The sequence below is a fragment of the Penaeus monodon genome, chromosome 10 (genome assembly GCF_015228065.2).
Source record: "Penaeus monodon isolate SGIC_2016 chromosome 10, NSTDA_Pmon_1, whole genome shotgun sequence".
Taxonomy (NCBI): Eukaryota; Metazoa; Arthropoda; class Malacostraca; order Decapoda; family Penaeidae; genus Penaeus; species Penaeus monodon.
The window spans coordinates 12,085,266-12,102,765 of NC_051395.1; the positions used below are offsets into that span (position 1 = coordinate 12,085,266).

General features: G+C 42.9%; 1 protein-coding gene and 1 long non-coding RNA gene across 2 annotated transcripts in view; one reads left to right on the forward strand and one right to left on the reverse strand.

The window, feature by feature from the left end:
- LOC119577527 (titin-like) overlaps positions 1–17,500 on the reverse strand; it is a 135,086-nt gene that overhangs the window by 75,387 nt on the left and 42,199 nt on the right. The window contains 3 exon segments of the mRNA XM_037925121.1: positions 132–8,367; positions 8,369–9,171; positions 16,560–16,689. Coding sequence (XP_037781049.1) covers positions 132–8,367; positions 8,369–9,171; positions 16,560–16,689 — 9,169 coding nt within the window.
- LOC119577837 lies at positions 9,602–11,484 on the forward strand. The gene is made up of 2 exons (XR_005229160.1): positions 9,602–10,880; positions 11,124–11,484. It is a non-coding gene; the product is annotated as an uncharacterized LOC119577837 (long non-coding RNA).

The following is a 17,500-nucleotide window of genomic DNA, read 5'->3' on the forward strand; positions in this document are numbered from 1 at the left end:
AGTTTAAAAAATGTTCGCATTACAGATATCGAAGATATCAGTGTGAAACACAACTTAAAACACAAAACACACAGGAAACTATCGTTCTACCGCACACCGAAGCTTGTTCACTGCCAGCCACAAAACTGTACCTTCAAGCCTTAGTGTCGCCATCGTTGTCGCCTTCCCCGCCTTATTCACCGCCTCGCAAGTATACATTCCTTCATCATCTTCCGTCGTGCGAAGGATAGTGAGGGTTGATATCCTGTTTTCGTATCGGATATTGACATTATTAGTCGGAAGGAGCTCGATGCTATTAAAGTACCACTTGATGTCAGGGGGAGGATGACCTCTGATGTCGCAAGTGAAAACAGTCTTCTGGGCAGGTTTGGAAATGACTGCTTCTAAGGGTTTCGGGAAGAACGGAGGGATTAATTCGATGTCCCGAGGTTTCTGATGAACTCGCTTAAGGGACTTAACAGTGATTTCCTTGGAGTCGGTCACCTTTCTTATTATCTCCAAATCAACAGCCTTAACTGGCCGTGTTTCTTCTTGAATAACTTCCTCTGTTTCCGTTGTAACAACACGTCTTTCTAGCTTTGGTTCATCCCTTTCTGGCTTTATATTTTTGGGCTTCTTCTGTTTTTCGACTGGTTTGTGTTCTGGCTTCTCTTCTGGTTTTGGTTCTTTTTGTTTATCCTTCTTGAATGGTTTTAAAACTACCTCTTCTTTGTCTTCCTCTTTGGGAGGAATTCTCTTCCTTCTCCATGTAGGTGTTTCTGGCTCTACCTCTTTCTCTGGCTTTGTCTTTCCTTTTTTAGGCTTTTTGACTGGCTCCTCTTCTGGTTGAGGTGCTTCCTCTGGCTTTGTAGGGATAGGCTTTTCCTCCGGTTCCTTCTCTCTTTCTGGTTTCTCATATGGTTCCAAGGGTGTTCTCTCAGGCTCAGGAATCTCAGGCTCATATGGTTTACCTGGTTTCCGCTTTGGAGTAGGCTTCGGTTCTGTGGGTTTCTCCTTTTTGAAGGGCTTCAGAACCACCTCTTCCTTGTCGTCCTTTGGAGGAGGCAGCCTCTTCCCTCTCCATGAAGGAACTTCAGGTTCCTCCTCTTTCTTTTCAGGTTTGGTCCTCTCTTTCTTGGGCTTTGGCTCTTCCTCTGATGGTTTCTCCTCTTCCTTTGGTTTAGGAGCCTCTGGTTCAGATGGAACTCGTTCTTTGGGCTTTGGCTCAGGCTTCAGTGGTTCCTCCAGTTTCACCTTTTCCCTCTCAGGAATTTCTGGCTTGGTTCGTTCGAATGGTTCCAGTTCCACTGGTTCACGTTCAGGAATATCTTTAGGAGGTCTCTTTCCAGGTTTAAGAGGAGCCTTCTCCTTCTCCTCTGGTTCTGGTTTCTTTTTGGGAATGGGTTTTAACTGAGGTTTCTCAGTCTCTTCCTCCTGTTTCGGCAAGCGTCTGGCAGGCTTAAACTTGACTTGTTCTTCTTCTTCCTCTGGCTTTGGACGACCTTTTCCAAGTTTCAATTTCCTCTCCTCTTCAGGCTCAGGTTTATCCTTTGGTTTGCGTTGATATTTGCCCTTCTCTGGTTCCTTCTCATCCTTTTCTTTCTCGGGCGGTATGTACTTCTCATATTTCTCTAATTCAACAGGTTCTTTATCGGGAATTTCCTCGGGCTCATAAGTCTCATATTCCGGTGGTGGACTCCATTTCCTTTTCTCAACCTCAGGTTCTGGTTCTTCAGGTGTTTCCACATGATCAAGGTCAACAGTTTCTAGTTTTACTTCCTCTGGAACAAACTCATTTTGTACTGTTTTGCGAAGCTCAACTTTCGGAATTGTATATTCTTCTGGAGCCTCTTGCTTCTTGGGCTTTTTCATTGGCTTCAACTTTACCTTTCCTGGCTCATCTGGCTTCTCTGGTATTTCGACATCCTTTTCAGGCTCTGGAGTTGGCTTTCTTTCTTCTGGCACTCTATCAGGAACCTTTTCTTTTTCTGGTTTCTCATATGGTTCCAATGGTGTTCTCTCAGGCTCAGGAATCTCAGGCTCATATGGTTTACCTGGTTTCCGCTTTGGAGTAGGCTTCGGTTCTGTGGGTTTCTCCTTTTTGAAGGGCTTCAGAACCACCTCTTCCTTGTCGTCCTTTGGAGGAGGCAGCCTCTTCCCTCTCCATGAAGGAACTTCAGGCTCTTCCTCTTTCTCTGGCTTTGTCTTTTCTTTTTTAGGCTTTTTGACTGGCTCCTCTTCTGGCTGAGGTGCTTCCTCTGGCTTTGTAGGGATAGGCTTTTCCTCCGGTTCCTTCTCTCTTTCTGGTTTCTCATATGGTTCCAAGGGTGTTCTCTCAGGCTCAGGAATCTCAGGCTCATATGGTTTACCTGGTTTCCGCTTTGGAGTAGGCTTCGGTTCTGTGGGTTTCTCCTTTTTGAAGGGCTTCAGAACCACCTCTTCCTTGTCGTCCTTTGGAGGAGGCAGCCTCTTCCCTCTCCATGAAGGAACTTCAGGTTCCTCCTCTTTCTTTTCAGGTTTGGTCCTCTCTTTCTTGGGCTTTGGCTCTTCCTCTGATGGTTTCTCCTCTTCCTTTGGTTTAGGAGCCTCTGGTTCAGATGGAACTCGTTCTTTGGGCTTTGGCTCAGGCTTCAGTGGTTCCTCCAGTTTCACCTTTTCCCTCTCAGGAATTTCTGGCTTGGTTCGTTCGAATGGTTCCAGTTCCACTGGTTCACGTTCAGGAATATCTTTAGGAGGTCTCTTTCCAGGTTTAAGAGGAGCCTTCTCCTTCTCCTCTGGTTCTGGTTTCTTTTTGGGAATGGGTTTTAACTGAGGTTTCTCAGTCTCTTCCTCCTGTTTCGGCAAGCGTCTGGCAGGCTTAAACTTGATTTGTTCTTCTTCTTCCTCTGGCTTTGGACGACCTTTTCCAAGTTTCAATTTCCTCTCCTCTTCAGGCTCAGGTTTGTCCTTTGGTTTGCGTTGATATTTGCCCTTCTCTGGTTCCTTCTCATCCTTTTCTTTCTCGGGCGGTATGTACTTCTCATATTTCTCCAACTCAACAGGTTCTTTATCGGGAATTTCCTCGGGTTCGTATGTCTCATACTCTGGCAAAGGACTCCATTGGCGCTTTTCTCTCTCAGGTTCAATAATTTCTGGTGTTTCAACATGATCAAGATCAACAGACTCAAGCTTTACCTCTTCTGGAACAAAAACATTTTGTGTAGTTTTCTTTAGCTGGACTTTTGGAATAGAAAACTCTTCAGGTGGCTCATACAATTTCTTTAATTGCTTCTTTGGTTTTAATTTTGTCTTCTCTGGTTCTGATGCTTCCTCCTCTGGCTCTTTTTGAGGTGCTTCGGTCATTTCCTCTGGTCTTTCTACCACTTTCTCAGGTCTCTCTTCTGGTTTAGAAACATCCTTTGGCATTTTCTCCTTTTTAAGCTTTGTAATAGGCTCAGTGGGTGGCTTTTCTGGCTCTGGAATTTCGGGTTCATATGGTTTACCAAGTTTGGGTTTGGGACTTGGTTTTGGTTCTTCTGGTTTATCCTTCTTGAATGGTTTTAAAACTACCTCTTCTTTGTCTTCCTCTTTGGGAGGAATTCTCTTCCTTCTCCATGAAGGAACTTCAGGCTCTTCCTCTTTCTCTGGCTTTGTCTTTTCTTTTTTGGGCTTTTTGACTGGCTCCTCTTCTGGTTGAGGTGCTTCCTCTGGCTTTGTAGGGATAGGCTTTTCCTCCGGTTCCTTCTCTCTTTCTGGTTTCTCATATGGTTCCAAGGGTGTTCTCTCAGGCTCAGGAATCTCAGGCTCATATGGTTTACCTGGTTTCCGCTTTGGAGTAGGCTTCGGTTCTGTGGGTTTCTCCTTTTTGAAGGGCTTCAGAACCACCTCTTCCTTGTCGTCCTTTGGAGGAGGCAGCCTCTTCCCTCTCCATGAAGGAACTTCAGGTTCCTCCTCTTTCTTTTCAGGTTTGGTCCTCTCTTTCTTGGGCTTTGGCTCTTCCTCTGATGGTTTCTCCTCTTCCTTTGGTTTAGGAGCCTCTGGTTCAGATGGAACTCGTTCTTTGGGCTTTGGCTCAGGCTTCAGTGGTTCCTCCAGTTTCACCTTTTCCCTCTCAGGAATTTCTGGCTTGGTTCGTTCGAATGGTTCCAGTTCCACTGGTTCACGTTCAGGAATATCTTTAGGAGGTCTCTTTCCAGGTTTAAGAGGAGCCTTCTCCTTCTCCTCTGGTTCTGGTTTCTTTTTGGGAATGGGTTTTAACTGAGGTTTCTCAGTCTCTTCCTCCTGTTTCGGCAAGCGTCTGGCAGGCTTAAACTTGATTTGTTCTTCTTCTTCCTCTGGCTTTGGACGACCTTTTCCAAGTTTCAATTTCCTCTCCTCTTCAGGCTCAGGTTTGTCCTTTGGTTTGCGTTGATATTTGCCCTTCTCTGGTTCCTTCTCATCCTTTTCTTTCTCGGGCGGTATGTACTTCTCATATTTCTCCAATTCAACAGGTTCTTTATCGGGAATTTCCTCGGGTTCGTATGTCTCATACTCTGGCAAAGGACTCCATTGGCGCTTCTCTCTCTCAGGTTCAATAATTTCTGGTGTTTCAACATGATCAAGATCAACAGACTCAAGCTTTACCTCTTCTGGAACAAAAACATTTTGTGTAGTTTTCTTTAACTGGACTTTTGGAATAGTAAATTCCTCTGGTGCCTGGCTGAGTTTTAGTGGTTTCCGTCTTGGTTTCAACTTTCCTTTCTCAGGTTCTAAAACGTCTTTCAGATCTTTCTCTGGTGTTTCAGAGACTTTCTCATGTTCTTCTACAACATCCTCAGGCCTCTCTTCTGGTTTGGAGATATCTTTTGGCGCTTTCTGCTTTTTAAGCTTTGTAATAGGCTCAGTGGGTGGCTTTTCTGGCTCTGGAATTTCGGGTTCATATGGTTTACCAAGTTTGGGTTTGGGACTTGGTTTTGGTTCTTCTGGTTTATCCTTCTTGAATGGTTTTAAAACTACCTCTTCTTTGTCTTCCTCTTTGGGAGGAATTCTCTTCCTTCTCCATGAAGGAACTTCAGGATCTTCCTCTTTCTCTGGCTTTGTCTTTTCTTTTTTGGGCTTTTTGATTGGCTCCTCTTCTGGTTGAGGTGCTTCCTCTGGCTTTGTAGGGATAGGCTTTTCCTCCGGTTCCTTCTCTCTTTCTGGTTTCTCATACGGTTCCAAGGGTGTTCTCTCAGGCTCAGGAATCTCAGGCTCATATGGTTTGCCTGGTTTCCGCTTTGGAGTAGGCTTCGGTTCTGTGGGTTTCTCCTTTTTGAAGGGCTTCAGAACCACCTCTTCCTTGTCGTCCTTTGGAGGAGGCAGCCTCTTTCCTCTCCATGAAGGAACTTCAGGCTCTTCCTCTTTCTCTGGCTTTGTCTTTTCTTTTTTAGGCTTTTTGACTGGCTCCTCTTCTGGTTGAGGTGCTTCCTCTGGCTTTGTAGGGATAGGCTTTTCCTCCGGTTCCTTCTCTCTTTCTGGTTTCTCATATGGTTCCAAGGGTGTTCTCTCAGGCTCAGGAATCTCAGGCTCATATGGTTTACCTGGTTTCCGCTTTGGAGTAGGCTTCGGTTCTGTGGGTTTCTCCTTTTTGAAGGGCTTCAGAACCACCTCTTCCTTGTCGTCCTTTGGAGGAGGCAGCCTCTTCCCTCTCCATGAAGGAACTTCAGGTTCCTCCTCTTTCTTTTCAGGTTTGGTCCTCTCTTTCTTGGGCTTTGGCTCTTCCTCTGATGGTTTCTCCTCTTCCTTTGGTTTAGGAGCCTCTGGTTCAGATGGAACTCGTTCTTTGGGCTTTGGCTCAGGCTTCAGTGGTTCCTCCAGTTTCACCTTTTCCCTCTCAAGAATTTCTGGCTTGGTTCGTTCGAATGGTTCCAGTTCCACTGGTTCACGTTCAGGAATATCTTTAGGAGGTCTCTTTCCAGGTTTAAGAGGAGCCTTCTCCTTCTCCTCTGGTTCTGGTTTCTTTTTGGGAATGGGTTTTAACTGAGGTTTCTCAGTCTCTTCCTCCTGTTTCGGCAAGCGTCTGGCAGGCTTAAACTTAATTTGCTCTCCTTCTTCTTCCTCTGGCTTTGGACGACCTTTTCCAAGTTTTAATTTCCTCTCCTCTTCAGGCTCAGGTTTGTCCTTTGGAGTGCGCTTGTATTTATCCTTTTCCGGCTCCTTTTCATCCTTATTTTTCTCTGGAGGTACATACTTCTCATACTTTTCCAGCTCTACAGGTTCTTTATCGGGAATTTCCTCAGGCTCATAAGTTTCATACTCTGGCAAAGGACTCCATTGGCGCTTTTCTTTCTCAGGTTCAATCACTTCAGGTGTTTCAACATGATCAAGCTCTACATCTTCGAGCTTTACCTCCTCTGGTACAAACACATTCTGTTTGGTTTTTCTAAGGGGAATTTTAGGAATCACAAATTCTTCTTTTGGGGGTGCTTCCTTTTGTGGACGTCTTGCCGGCTTTAACTGTACTTTGCCAGGTTCTGCTGGTTTCTCTTTCTTTGGCAAATGCTCTTCTTTTTCTTGTTTATTCTTGGGCTGTTGGAATCCCTCAGGTACCTTCTCTTTTTCTGGCTTACCATACGGTTCAAGAGGGGTTTCATCTGGTTCAGGAATTTCAGGTTGGTAGGGCTTACCTGGTGTATATTTTGGAGATGGTTTTGGCTCTTCTGGTTTGTCCTTTTTGAAAGGCTTTAATACAACTTCCTCTTTTTCTTCTTCCTTTGGAGGAACTCTTTTTACTCTCCATGGTGGCACATCTGCAGGTTCGTCCTTCTTTTCAGGTTTATCTTTTTCTTTCCTAGATTTTATTGCTTCTTCTGGCTCAGCAATTCTGTCATTTGATGGTTTAACCTCAGGTTTTGTTGGGGCTGAGTCTTTCTGATATGGTGGGAACTTGCGTGGCTCTTCCAGTTTCACGTCTTCCTTATCTGGCATTTCTGTTCTGGTTCTTTCAAAAGGTTCAAGCTCTACTGGTTCCCGTTCTGGAAGTTCTTTAGAGGGTTTCTTTCCAGGTTTCAGAGATGTTTTCTCCTTTTCCTCTGGTTCCATCTTCTTCTTGGGTATTGGCTTTAACTGAGGCTTTTCAGTTTCCTCTTCTGGGGGCTTCGGTAGACGTTTTCCAGGTTTCATTTTAATGAGCTCCTCTTCTTCCTCTGGCTTTTTCTGGCCCTTTCCAAGCTTCAATTTCTTATGCTCTTCAGTCTCAAATTTACCCTTTGGCTTCCTTTCATATCTATCTTTCTCTGGTTCTCTGCCTTCGTCTGTTTTTGTTGGATAATCATCCTTCTCATACTTATCGAGATCAACAGGAATTCCATCAGGTATTTCTTCAGGAACATAAGGTTCTTGGTCGGGCAATGGACTCCATTCTCGTTTTTCTCTTGCAGCTTTAGGTTTCTGTTTCTTTTCAACATGATCAAGATCGACTGATTCAAGCTTTACTTCTTCTGGTACAAATTTTCTGGGAACAGTCTTTCTGAGCGTTACCTGAGGAATTGAAAATTCTTCCTTTGGTTTTTCAAATGGAATTTTTCTACCTGGTTTTCGTTGTGTCGGCTTCTCTTCATCTGTGGGGAATACAACTGTTTCTTCTCGACTTGGCATTGGCCTCTTATCTTTAAGAGGTTCTTCTCTGTCAAGACTGTCTGCTTCATATGGCTCACTGATGGATTTCTCAGGCTGAATTAAGTCTGATACCATAGGTTTATGTGGCTGACGATGCTCCTTTTTCTCAGGCTGTTGCTTCTCAAATGGTTTCAGAACTACTTCCTCCTTTTCCTGCTCTTTTGGCACAATCGTTTTTCTTCGCCAAGAAGGCACCTCTGGCTCCCCTTCTTGTTTCTCTGTTGTTTTTCTGTCGCCTATTGTCTTTGGTTGAATTTCATCTTTTGTTTTTTCTACATCATTGACGATGGGTGTTGTGCTTTCTGTGTGTGGTTCCTTTTTCTGTACCGGCCTTGGTCTGACAGGTCTACCCCATCTATCTAGTTTTACGGGTTCATCCTGGATTTCACTGGGACGATACCTTTCTACGTCTTCGGTGGACTCATGTTTCTCTTTTTCAGTGCCAGCTATACTTTGCTTTTCCACAGGCTTCAGATCTACCTTCTCCAGTTGATTTTCGTCTGGAACCAATTTAGTTCTGTGTGTTTTCTTCAGCTGAACTGTAGGTAGCACAAATTTTTCTGGTTGCACCCTTTCTTTTGGAAGTCGTTTGCTTGGCCTCTTGGGATATTTCTCGTCTTCTGTAATTTCTTCATCTGTTAAAATTCGTTTGTCTGTATCATATTCGTTATCAGATACTGTGTAAGAATCAAGAGGAGCTTTTCCTTCAACTGGCTTTTCTTCTTTTTCTTTTTGGAAGGGTTTCAATGTTATTTCTTCTTTTTCGTCCATCCTTCTGAGGAATCCTCCTCGCTCTCCATGAAGGAACCTGATCATCCTGAATGTCTTTTTCTTCCTCCCTTGGCTTCCTTTTGGGAACCGGTTTTAACTGAGGCTTCTCATCTTCTTCCTCAGGTTTGGGAAGATGTTTTCTTCGCCCAAGTTTAATCTGATCTGTGGTCTCTTCATCAGGCTTCATTCGTCTTCTGCCAAAGGATGACTCTTTGCCATCCTTTAATCCCTTCTTGCCTCTTGTTTTACGTTGATATTTCTCCTTTTCTAATTGTACCTTTCCTTTTCTTTTGGTGTCTGTTCTCTGTTTTTCATATTCTTCTCGATCAATAACATCACTCTCTGAAACACTATCAAACTCATAGAGGTCATACTCTGAATCAGAACTCCAGTCCTCTGTATCTTTTATGCTATCTTCCTTTTTGTGCTTTTCAACGTGTGCAAGTTCAACTTTCTCAAGTTTGACTTCCTCAGGAGACATTTTCTTTATCTGAGATTTTTTCAATTCGACCTTAGGAATTGTCAATTTCTCTTGTCCTTTCGGTTCCAATTTTCTATCAGTTGATTTCTTCAGTTTCCGAGCAGCTAATCCTATATCCTCTTTCGGCTTTTCGTAAAGCCATGGCGCCTTTTCTCTCTTCTTCCTCTCTAACTCTTCTTCGGTCGTCTGCTTGCCGTCTCCAGGTCGTGCTGGGCTTCGGGAGAACCATCTGGCTGGACTGGGAGATACCCATCTATATTTTCTCGACTCTCGCTCATCTCTCCTGCTGGTGCGTCGGATAGAGTCTTCCTCCTCTCTATAAACACCTGGAGAAAATCAATCCCACCTGTAAGCAATACATATACACCACATCTGGCACTAAAGGATGCATGAAGGGTTTTGTCATTAGAGTGGTACTCAGACATTTCCTCTGTCGCAATGAAGATCTATATATAACAGTACTTACAAAATAATACAATAAAGACAAGGATTTCCAATGACTGGCAATTAGTCATTTCAGTTTACAAACGCATGAGTCATTCGGGTTACGGTAGGTGTGGATGGTGGGCGGAGTAAGAATATTACGTCATCGTCGAGACGCGATACTCTAAAGTGATTCGTGCTCAGCATAAGGTAAGCGCCAATCAGGGCTCACGCTCGCCAGTACTACGCTCTCATTGGACAGATGCCATGCGTGGCAACTGTGACGTGGGTGGACTGCCCATTCTCTGTACAACTATTAGAGCTGCTACAGACGGCGTGAAGTTTTAGTTTCGTCTTGACATTAGTGTGGTAAACTTCAACATTACAATATTGTGACTCTCTTGAATGGCAACGGTATTTAACTTCGGTGAATACGACCGCGTGGAAAATTGAAAAATTTCGATGTCAGTTTCCTGAAGGAAAATTCATATGACAAAATTGCCTGAAATACGTACTTGATGTATATAGTGGAAGAAGTAATTATTAGTGAATACGTTTGTCAAGGATAAAGTAAATTATAAGAATATCGTTTAAGCAAAGAAAACTATAAGAATAATCAATAACCCCATGGTGCATATATAGTGGAAAGGTGCTGATCATCGACATACAAAGAACAATATAATGACTTGAGGAATGAAAAGAGTAGAAAAGATGGTGAAGACGTCCGCGGCTCTGTTTACAAAAAGGTGCTGCGGCAGCTGGCACCGTCTGCCCGAGCGAAGTTTAAAAAGACAGGCTAGATTGAGGCGACAGCTTGGAGAACATTCATGAATTACAGCTATAAAGGATTCCTGCCTGAACTGTGTGATCATATGTTATGATTGTAAATTTAGTAAATAATTAATGACTTTCAGGTGTGTCATAGAGTTGTCACAGAGGGGTAAATGTCAATGAGACAGGTATATGAGGTATGTGTGACAGGTAATGTGTTTCCCTATGTACCTATGTTTCAGTCAATATTAACAATTGTATTTGTAAACTACAGAAGGTTTCGCTTAACGCATTGCAAGGTTGAACTCCCTCGTGAGTACTTAAGTAAGGGTGACGGATGATTCATCTCCTTTCTTAGCTTCCGTGACTCACTAAGGCCGACCCGACGCCCAGGCACCCACCGAGGTAGAATTAGTCACTTGCTATATGACCACATTTGGCTTTCCGCCTTCAGTATGGCTTCCTCGCACACACCCTCATGCCCCCATATGGATTTGGCAGCTGTTTCTGTGAGGCTATATCTCTAAGGTGGATGTCTGTGAGCATTGCCAACAGTTTTTCTCCGTAAAACATCCGCGGAGTTCTCTTTTATGTGTGTGGCACGCCTAGCTGACGAGATCTGACGCCCGGGAGTGGCCTGTACACTCGAAAGGTTAAATATATAGCGAGGTAGTCATTTAGTGTTAAACCTATGCCTTCTTGTACGGTAAAAAGGTCGAGAAATCAGAAAATCTGTTAACCTTCTTTCCCTTTGGCAGGTGAACTGTGACATTAAGGAGAGTAAGCAGTGCCGGTAATGTTTGCCAGTTCGTCAGAAATCCATGGCAACCGCCATTCATCGGTAACTATGAATCAGCACCTTATTTTGTGTCTGTAGTAGCTGTTGCGGGTGTTTGGCTCAATGACTCAACGAATTACTCATACCCCAATTTAGAAATCTATTTAAGATACTGATTGCAAATTTGAGAGAGCATCGACAGTATTTTTCTTAGTGTGCCACAACACATCATGGGCTATTTCTTAGTCATACTCAAACGGACTGAACCGCTTTTCTTATTGTATTACTCATGTGTGAACTAATTAGGCATGACAGATGACAGGCCAAGAGACGGGGAAAGAAGCGGGACAGTGTGTCAAGGTGGCCTGTGCGCGGATGTGTTCACCGCCACGACGTCCGCTTACATCACGAGTACGCGATCAGGAACGACATGCCAGGATCGTGTCGCTGAGATCAAAGGATAATTTGGACGGTGACGCATCTGGGGCCCCTTGTTGTCAGTGTCATTAATCACTACATCTTCAAGGAATGTCTGGCACGTAAGTTTATTTATTACCTATTATTGGGTTCTGCGTAAAGACCGAGGCTCACTCCCCTGTTGCTTACAACACGGAGAGCAAGTCTTGTGGTCTGTGCTCTGGTAGAATAAACGTGAAAACGCGTGGAATGTGACTTTTATTTAATCCTTTATACTAGACTAAATATGAATATTCTGAAGTTTCTTTCATGTATCACGCAGCTGTGTTTCTTGGCTGGCTGCATCTGTTGCGAGACTGAATTTAGATTTACACTTCCACAACGGAGGCCTCCCGCCCCTACAGCTCTGCGCTTGACATTTGCCAAAAAAACATCGCGGCATCAAATTTGAGGAAGCTATGCGAGCTATTTACAGCACTGCCTAATAAGTTTAAACTTATGGAAAGCAATTCAGAGGTTGCATCAAAATGTCCAGCTTACGAACTTGAAATTACTCTTAAATCCGCACAAAAGTGTTTCAGTTGAGTACTAGAATACTGTGTGTGTGTGTGTGTGTGTGTGTATGCGTGTGCGTGTGCGTGTGCGTGTGCGTGTGCGTGTGCGTGTGTATGTGTGTATGTGTGTATATATGCATATATATATATACTATATATATATATATATATATATATATATATATATATATATATATAACATATATATATATATATATATATATAATATATATATATATATATATATATATATATATAATATATATATATATATATATATATATATATAAAATATAATACATAAATATATCATACATATATATAATCACTAACATACACACACACCACACACACACACACACACACACACACACACACACACACACACACACACACACACACACACACATCATTGCTAATACTTGTTTTAAAAGCGGCATGTATCAATTTATGAATTTTCCAATTTTATTGCACAATTAATTATGAGTACTTTAAATGCGTTAAAGTGATAAAAAATATGAGTAAGAGGAGTGGAATGAATAAAAACTAGAGAAAGGAAATATGAATTTTGAAAAAGATGCTAACAATAATAACAACGCAGTCAGCTGTAGGAGGCACGGCGAACAGACGCGCTAATGCGATGCAGAGGAAAGTACAAAATGCAGTAATCGCGAAAAATAGGCATTCAGTATAGGTGGCCTTGACTACGTATCTGTGTGTTTGTCGTTGGCCTGGCATTGGCATGGGGCCATATAGCCCACCTGGCCACCCCATGATTCAGCAAGTCAGGAAACTAGAGAAAATATGAAAGTAACTGTCGGGGGAGCGCTGACAGCACCCGCTCTCAAGGTGGTCACGTAGGAGAGCGAGAGGGAGAAAATAGGGTATTTTAGTAGCTCTGCCTGCGGTAGCCTTGTTTGTGAAGGGAGGAGTGAAAGCATTAGGAGGAAGGGGGAGGTGTGAAAGCGGAGAGGACATGTGTGGTAGGCGAGGGTGGAGAGCCAGTAGTTGTCTGTGTGGCAGTGTTCGTTTGTATTACAGTACTGGGTTCATGTGAAGAAGCAAAGTACTATTAAAGAAAGGCAATAGCAGCTACAACCCGACTGTAAATGAGTATATAAGTATCTAAGATGGCCTGTCTGGGCAAGGTGTCAGCACGTCATTTTGCGAAAATGTAAAGATAAATGAGAGTGAGTGAGAAATATAAATGTTAGTGTTTGAAGCGCTATGAGACCGAGTGACTGTGTGGACTATGATCCTACGGACGGCCGAGATTAAAATATAGTAAGCACATTTGTAATAAATATCTGTGGTTTTATTTCATTCCTTTTACGTAGTTCAAGAGAATTGCCACTTAAAATACTCTTTCACGCCTTCAAATATAATTGCAATCAAAACTGAATATGACAACAGGCAAGGCTTCCCCCAATCTGCTCATGCCACTCCCGCCTCACGTGCACCGAACCTAAAATAAAATTGTACCCCACCTAGAGCTCTGCTACCAAGCCCCCCCCCCCCTCATCACCAGGCTGTTAAACTACCTTTGTGTTGCGGAGTAGCCCAAAATACATAACAGGAACACCTACAGGTCACAGAATACATGCGCTCTTGATGCAATGCCCTTTACACTCTCTGACTCATTCCTTTTTACTCTTAACAAATCTCATCTTCACTTAATTATATCTATTCTTCAACATAGTCATACTAAAATCGCACTTGTTATCAAAATAAACACAAAGGTAGCCTGAGCATGCTATCCTTCAACCACCCGTTCATTCCCTCTCTCTCACCCACCATTCTACACTCCTAGTAACAGTTACAAAGGACACAACTTCCTTTTTGAAACAGACCACTTAAAAGATAACACTTTTATCCTTCATGGCACCCTTCTCTTGAACCATATCAACGCCAGGAGCCCTAGCGAGAGACATACCAAGTGGAAAGAAAGATTGACTGCCCGTTCACAAATACGAACGGGAGCCGATAGCTGCGCCACTAGCATTGCCATCCGCAATCTACTGCATGTGCTTTATCATGAGGCTAGGTATATGTGTGAAGCGGAGAAGAAGAATATTTACAAAAGGGTAAGCGTCATCAGCCGCCCGGATGAGGTGGACGGCTGGCTAGGGAGCGTAGAGGGGGAGCGGGAGGGTTAGTGAGGGGAGAAGAAGGCAGGGGAGGGGAGGAGAGGGGAGCCGAACCGCGTCTGGTCGACCACAGAATTAGCCACCATGTCCCCTAAGCACCGTAAGGCTTAGCTGACTCACGACTTTCGCCTCTAAGTGAAACAAAGGTTTAAGGGCTGTAAATGTTCCTTTGTCGTAGGTTGTCTCCACTCTTACCACTGTAAGCATTTCCGATTTCCCCGATTTATTTTTATGGTTCAGTGAAAGAAAGTAATCAGGTTTTCCCAGAACCTGGCGTTAATGGACGTCAGCAGCAATGGTCCCTGGCACACTTTAAGGGCTGATACGGCAGCAGCATTCAGTCGCAGCTTTGGACAAAGTTCTTTATGGTCAAAGTTACCGAGTGAACAACTGCCGCTATCTGAACGCCTAATGAATATCCTGATTGACACTGCGTATGAAGACATTTGTATGTGGACTACATTAAGCAAATTTCTCAAAAGTATTGGTAATGAACTTGAAGACCGTACAGAATGTGACATCATTATATATTCACGAAGTATAAGCTGACAGCGTGACACCCTCGGGTTGTGAGGTTCCTGTCAGCCTGATTAGAGCCGGCAGGTCCTCCCTCCACCACTCTGGGTTCCTGCCGACACTTTCTTATCCATATCCGCCTATGCACTTGCTCAATTATAAATGTTTTATTTGTCAACTCCTGCCATTTCGATGTATGTAAAATGATTAAATTTCTCTTGCTATGTCCTGTGTTCTAAATCTCCAGCGTTAATAGTGTAGTCAATGGCTTCAAATGTTCTATTCAGTGTAGTGTTGGGGGTTAATAATAATATCCTAGCATGCGTGCACCACCACCATCTTACTTCGTTGATAATCATTCCATCTCGGCGTTTATTTACGTGCACCTCCGGCCGCCCCTGGACGTGGCGTGGCCGCGGGGTCCACGCAGACGTCGCGAGTTATTATATTTACACCCCGTCAAGACCTCCACCAGCACCTTTGAGCAAGGACCGTGAAGAGGGGCCGCGCCGCGTCGCACTTGGCGCCCTCTTAACATGATTAGTTGAGCAACTACATACCCGCCACCGAGATACCAGTATATATACATAGATATATGCATGTACAAAAATTAAAGGAAAAGAACTTGCATAAAACCGAGGTCTCTTACTGTACAGATGTACTGTCCATTCAAAATTGTATGTAGACCTATATAATAAGACTAGAAAAAGTAAGCGTAAGACACCTCTTGTTTTATATCAAGTGTGGATAGGTAAAACTGGAAGTTTTAATCACTGATTATTTTATTTATGTTTCCCAAGTTTTGTACATTATAAGATTATGTTTAGCATGTTGAGGAAACAATACAGTTCTAATGGCAGTAGCCAGTCATGCATCCCTTCACCTCTAGTTCATCATACAATAAGGTTTAAAGTCCCGAAATCTCGGAGAAATATATTAAACATAAATTAAGAATCTGGGCTTATTCTAACCTTCCACTGGACAATAAATACATTATCAGTTCCTTATGCAAATGAGCAAGTAACGCGTATACTTCCGCGTCAACAGAAATATGACAAGGCTTACTAAATGTAATTTATATCCAGACGTTAATCATACAAAAATAACAAGATTATTCAGTAGTTATTTTGCTCAATAAAACAATCCAGGGAAAGTCTAAATTGTAAATATCTAAAATATAATAAGATAAAGAAATAAAATACAGCCAACATCTATGATAAAGCACCAAACACATACAAGGTCAACTGGTTCATGTCTTCCTTTTCAACTCCTTTTATCATGGAAATATTTTCTACATTTGATAAATCACTTTCACGCTAGATATGTTTGCTTTAATGTGACTTTCCAGATAGTAAACAGAAGAGGAAATAGCGGATTTAATTGGATGAAATTGGTAACAATGCAGCAGCAACAGTAATAAATCCGTTTTCTTTTTCTGTTCACAGCTGAAAGCAACGAATATTTTCTAAAATCCCTCATCTACTCATTTTCACTTTTCCATGCACATATTTATCATTTGCTTATTGTGTCTCTTGAAAAAGACAAATAAAATAACAATAAATAAATCACAAACATAGAAAGACTCAAAATATGAGGATAAATGATATTGCTGGCATCCTTCGTCACCGCTCTTGAATCCACCTGGGATGCCATAACAGCGTGATTTATCCTATTTTTGAGTCGTATATGGCCACACGGGCCGCCTACTGTCAACGGCACACAAAGGAAGGGGTGTGACTAAGGGGAGACACTTTTGGCGCGATGTGGGGGAAGGGCACCAAGGGAGGGAAACATCGGTATTACTGGCAGAGGGGACTTTCTACTTTCCTTGTGATCCGTGGTTGCTGGCCTCGTCCAGGGGCTCGTCAGGCAGCGGCAGCAGCAGCACCTTCGTTTAAGCAGGTGGTTTCATGGTTTACTAACAATCTACACTGACAGTGATCCTTCATGTCTGGACATGCGCCCTCGACCAGCAAGCACGGGGACAAGGCCTCCCTCCCTCCCTCTCACACCGCGCCAGGGGAGGTGGGGGACCTCCCTCCCCCTCACACACTGACCAGGAGGGGGGACAAGGCATCCCTACAGGACGCTGGCTTAATCGGCCTTACTTTTAACCGTGAGCATGGCGGAGGTCTCTGCCTGCCCCGCAGAGTTGGTGGCACGGCAGGTGAAGATGCCGGTGTCCTCCGGGTAAGTCAGCTTGATGTCCAGGACGGCGGTGTTGCCCTCCATGAACATCTGCAATGGCAAAGGAGAGATCATCCTGATTAATCCATTTTCATGGTCATGTACACTGGGATACTTTGAAGATCGGATTATATATATATATATATATATATATATATATATATATATATATATATATATATATATATACATATACATTTATATATATTCAGCCTATTCTAGAGAAATAACAAATTCAGAAATATAATTATGTTTGATAAAAAGTTATAAATTTGAAAATGAAGCAATGAAACGCTTTAGAGTATCTATGATCTCTTATGTACACCATCGTAATTAGCCACTATTCATGGCGAAACGTAAAAACGACCAAGTCAAAGATAAAATAGCATATCCAGTGCGACACATAATTTTAAGAAACGAACCTGAACAAGCCAATTTATTTACACAATCGCAATTACTTTTAAAAATACATCACGTTTATTTGCTCAGTTGATTCTCTAGCTCGTGGTAAACATCGGCATCAGATAATGTTTTTCCCCATGAACAAAAACGAGATATTCGTGGTAACAGGACGACTTGGCAACAAAGACACCAAGGTCGGAGTGAAAAATGATCTTGAATTTCCGCGGGGCGTGGGCTCTCTACGCAGGTCTGTTTAGACACGTAACTCCGGTAACTCTCTCTCAGACGACTGGACTTAGTGAATAAAGAGAAAGAAACCAAAAACTGAGGCATCTTAGCGAAAAAAAAGCCTCCATTATTGAGAAAAATTGGTATTATCGTTCTGACAAATATCAGTAAAAATACCTCGAACTTTCAGTAAAATATACGTGCTTCTTAAGAGCGAATACAGCATGCCCGT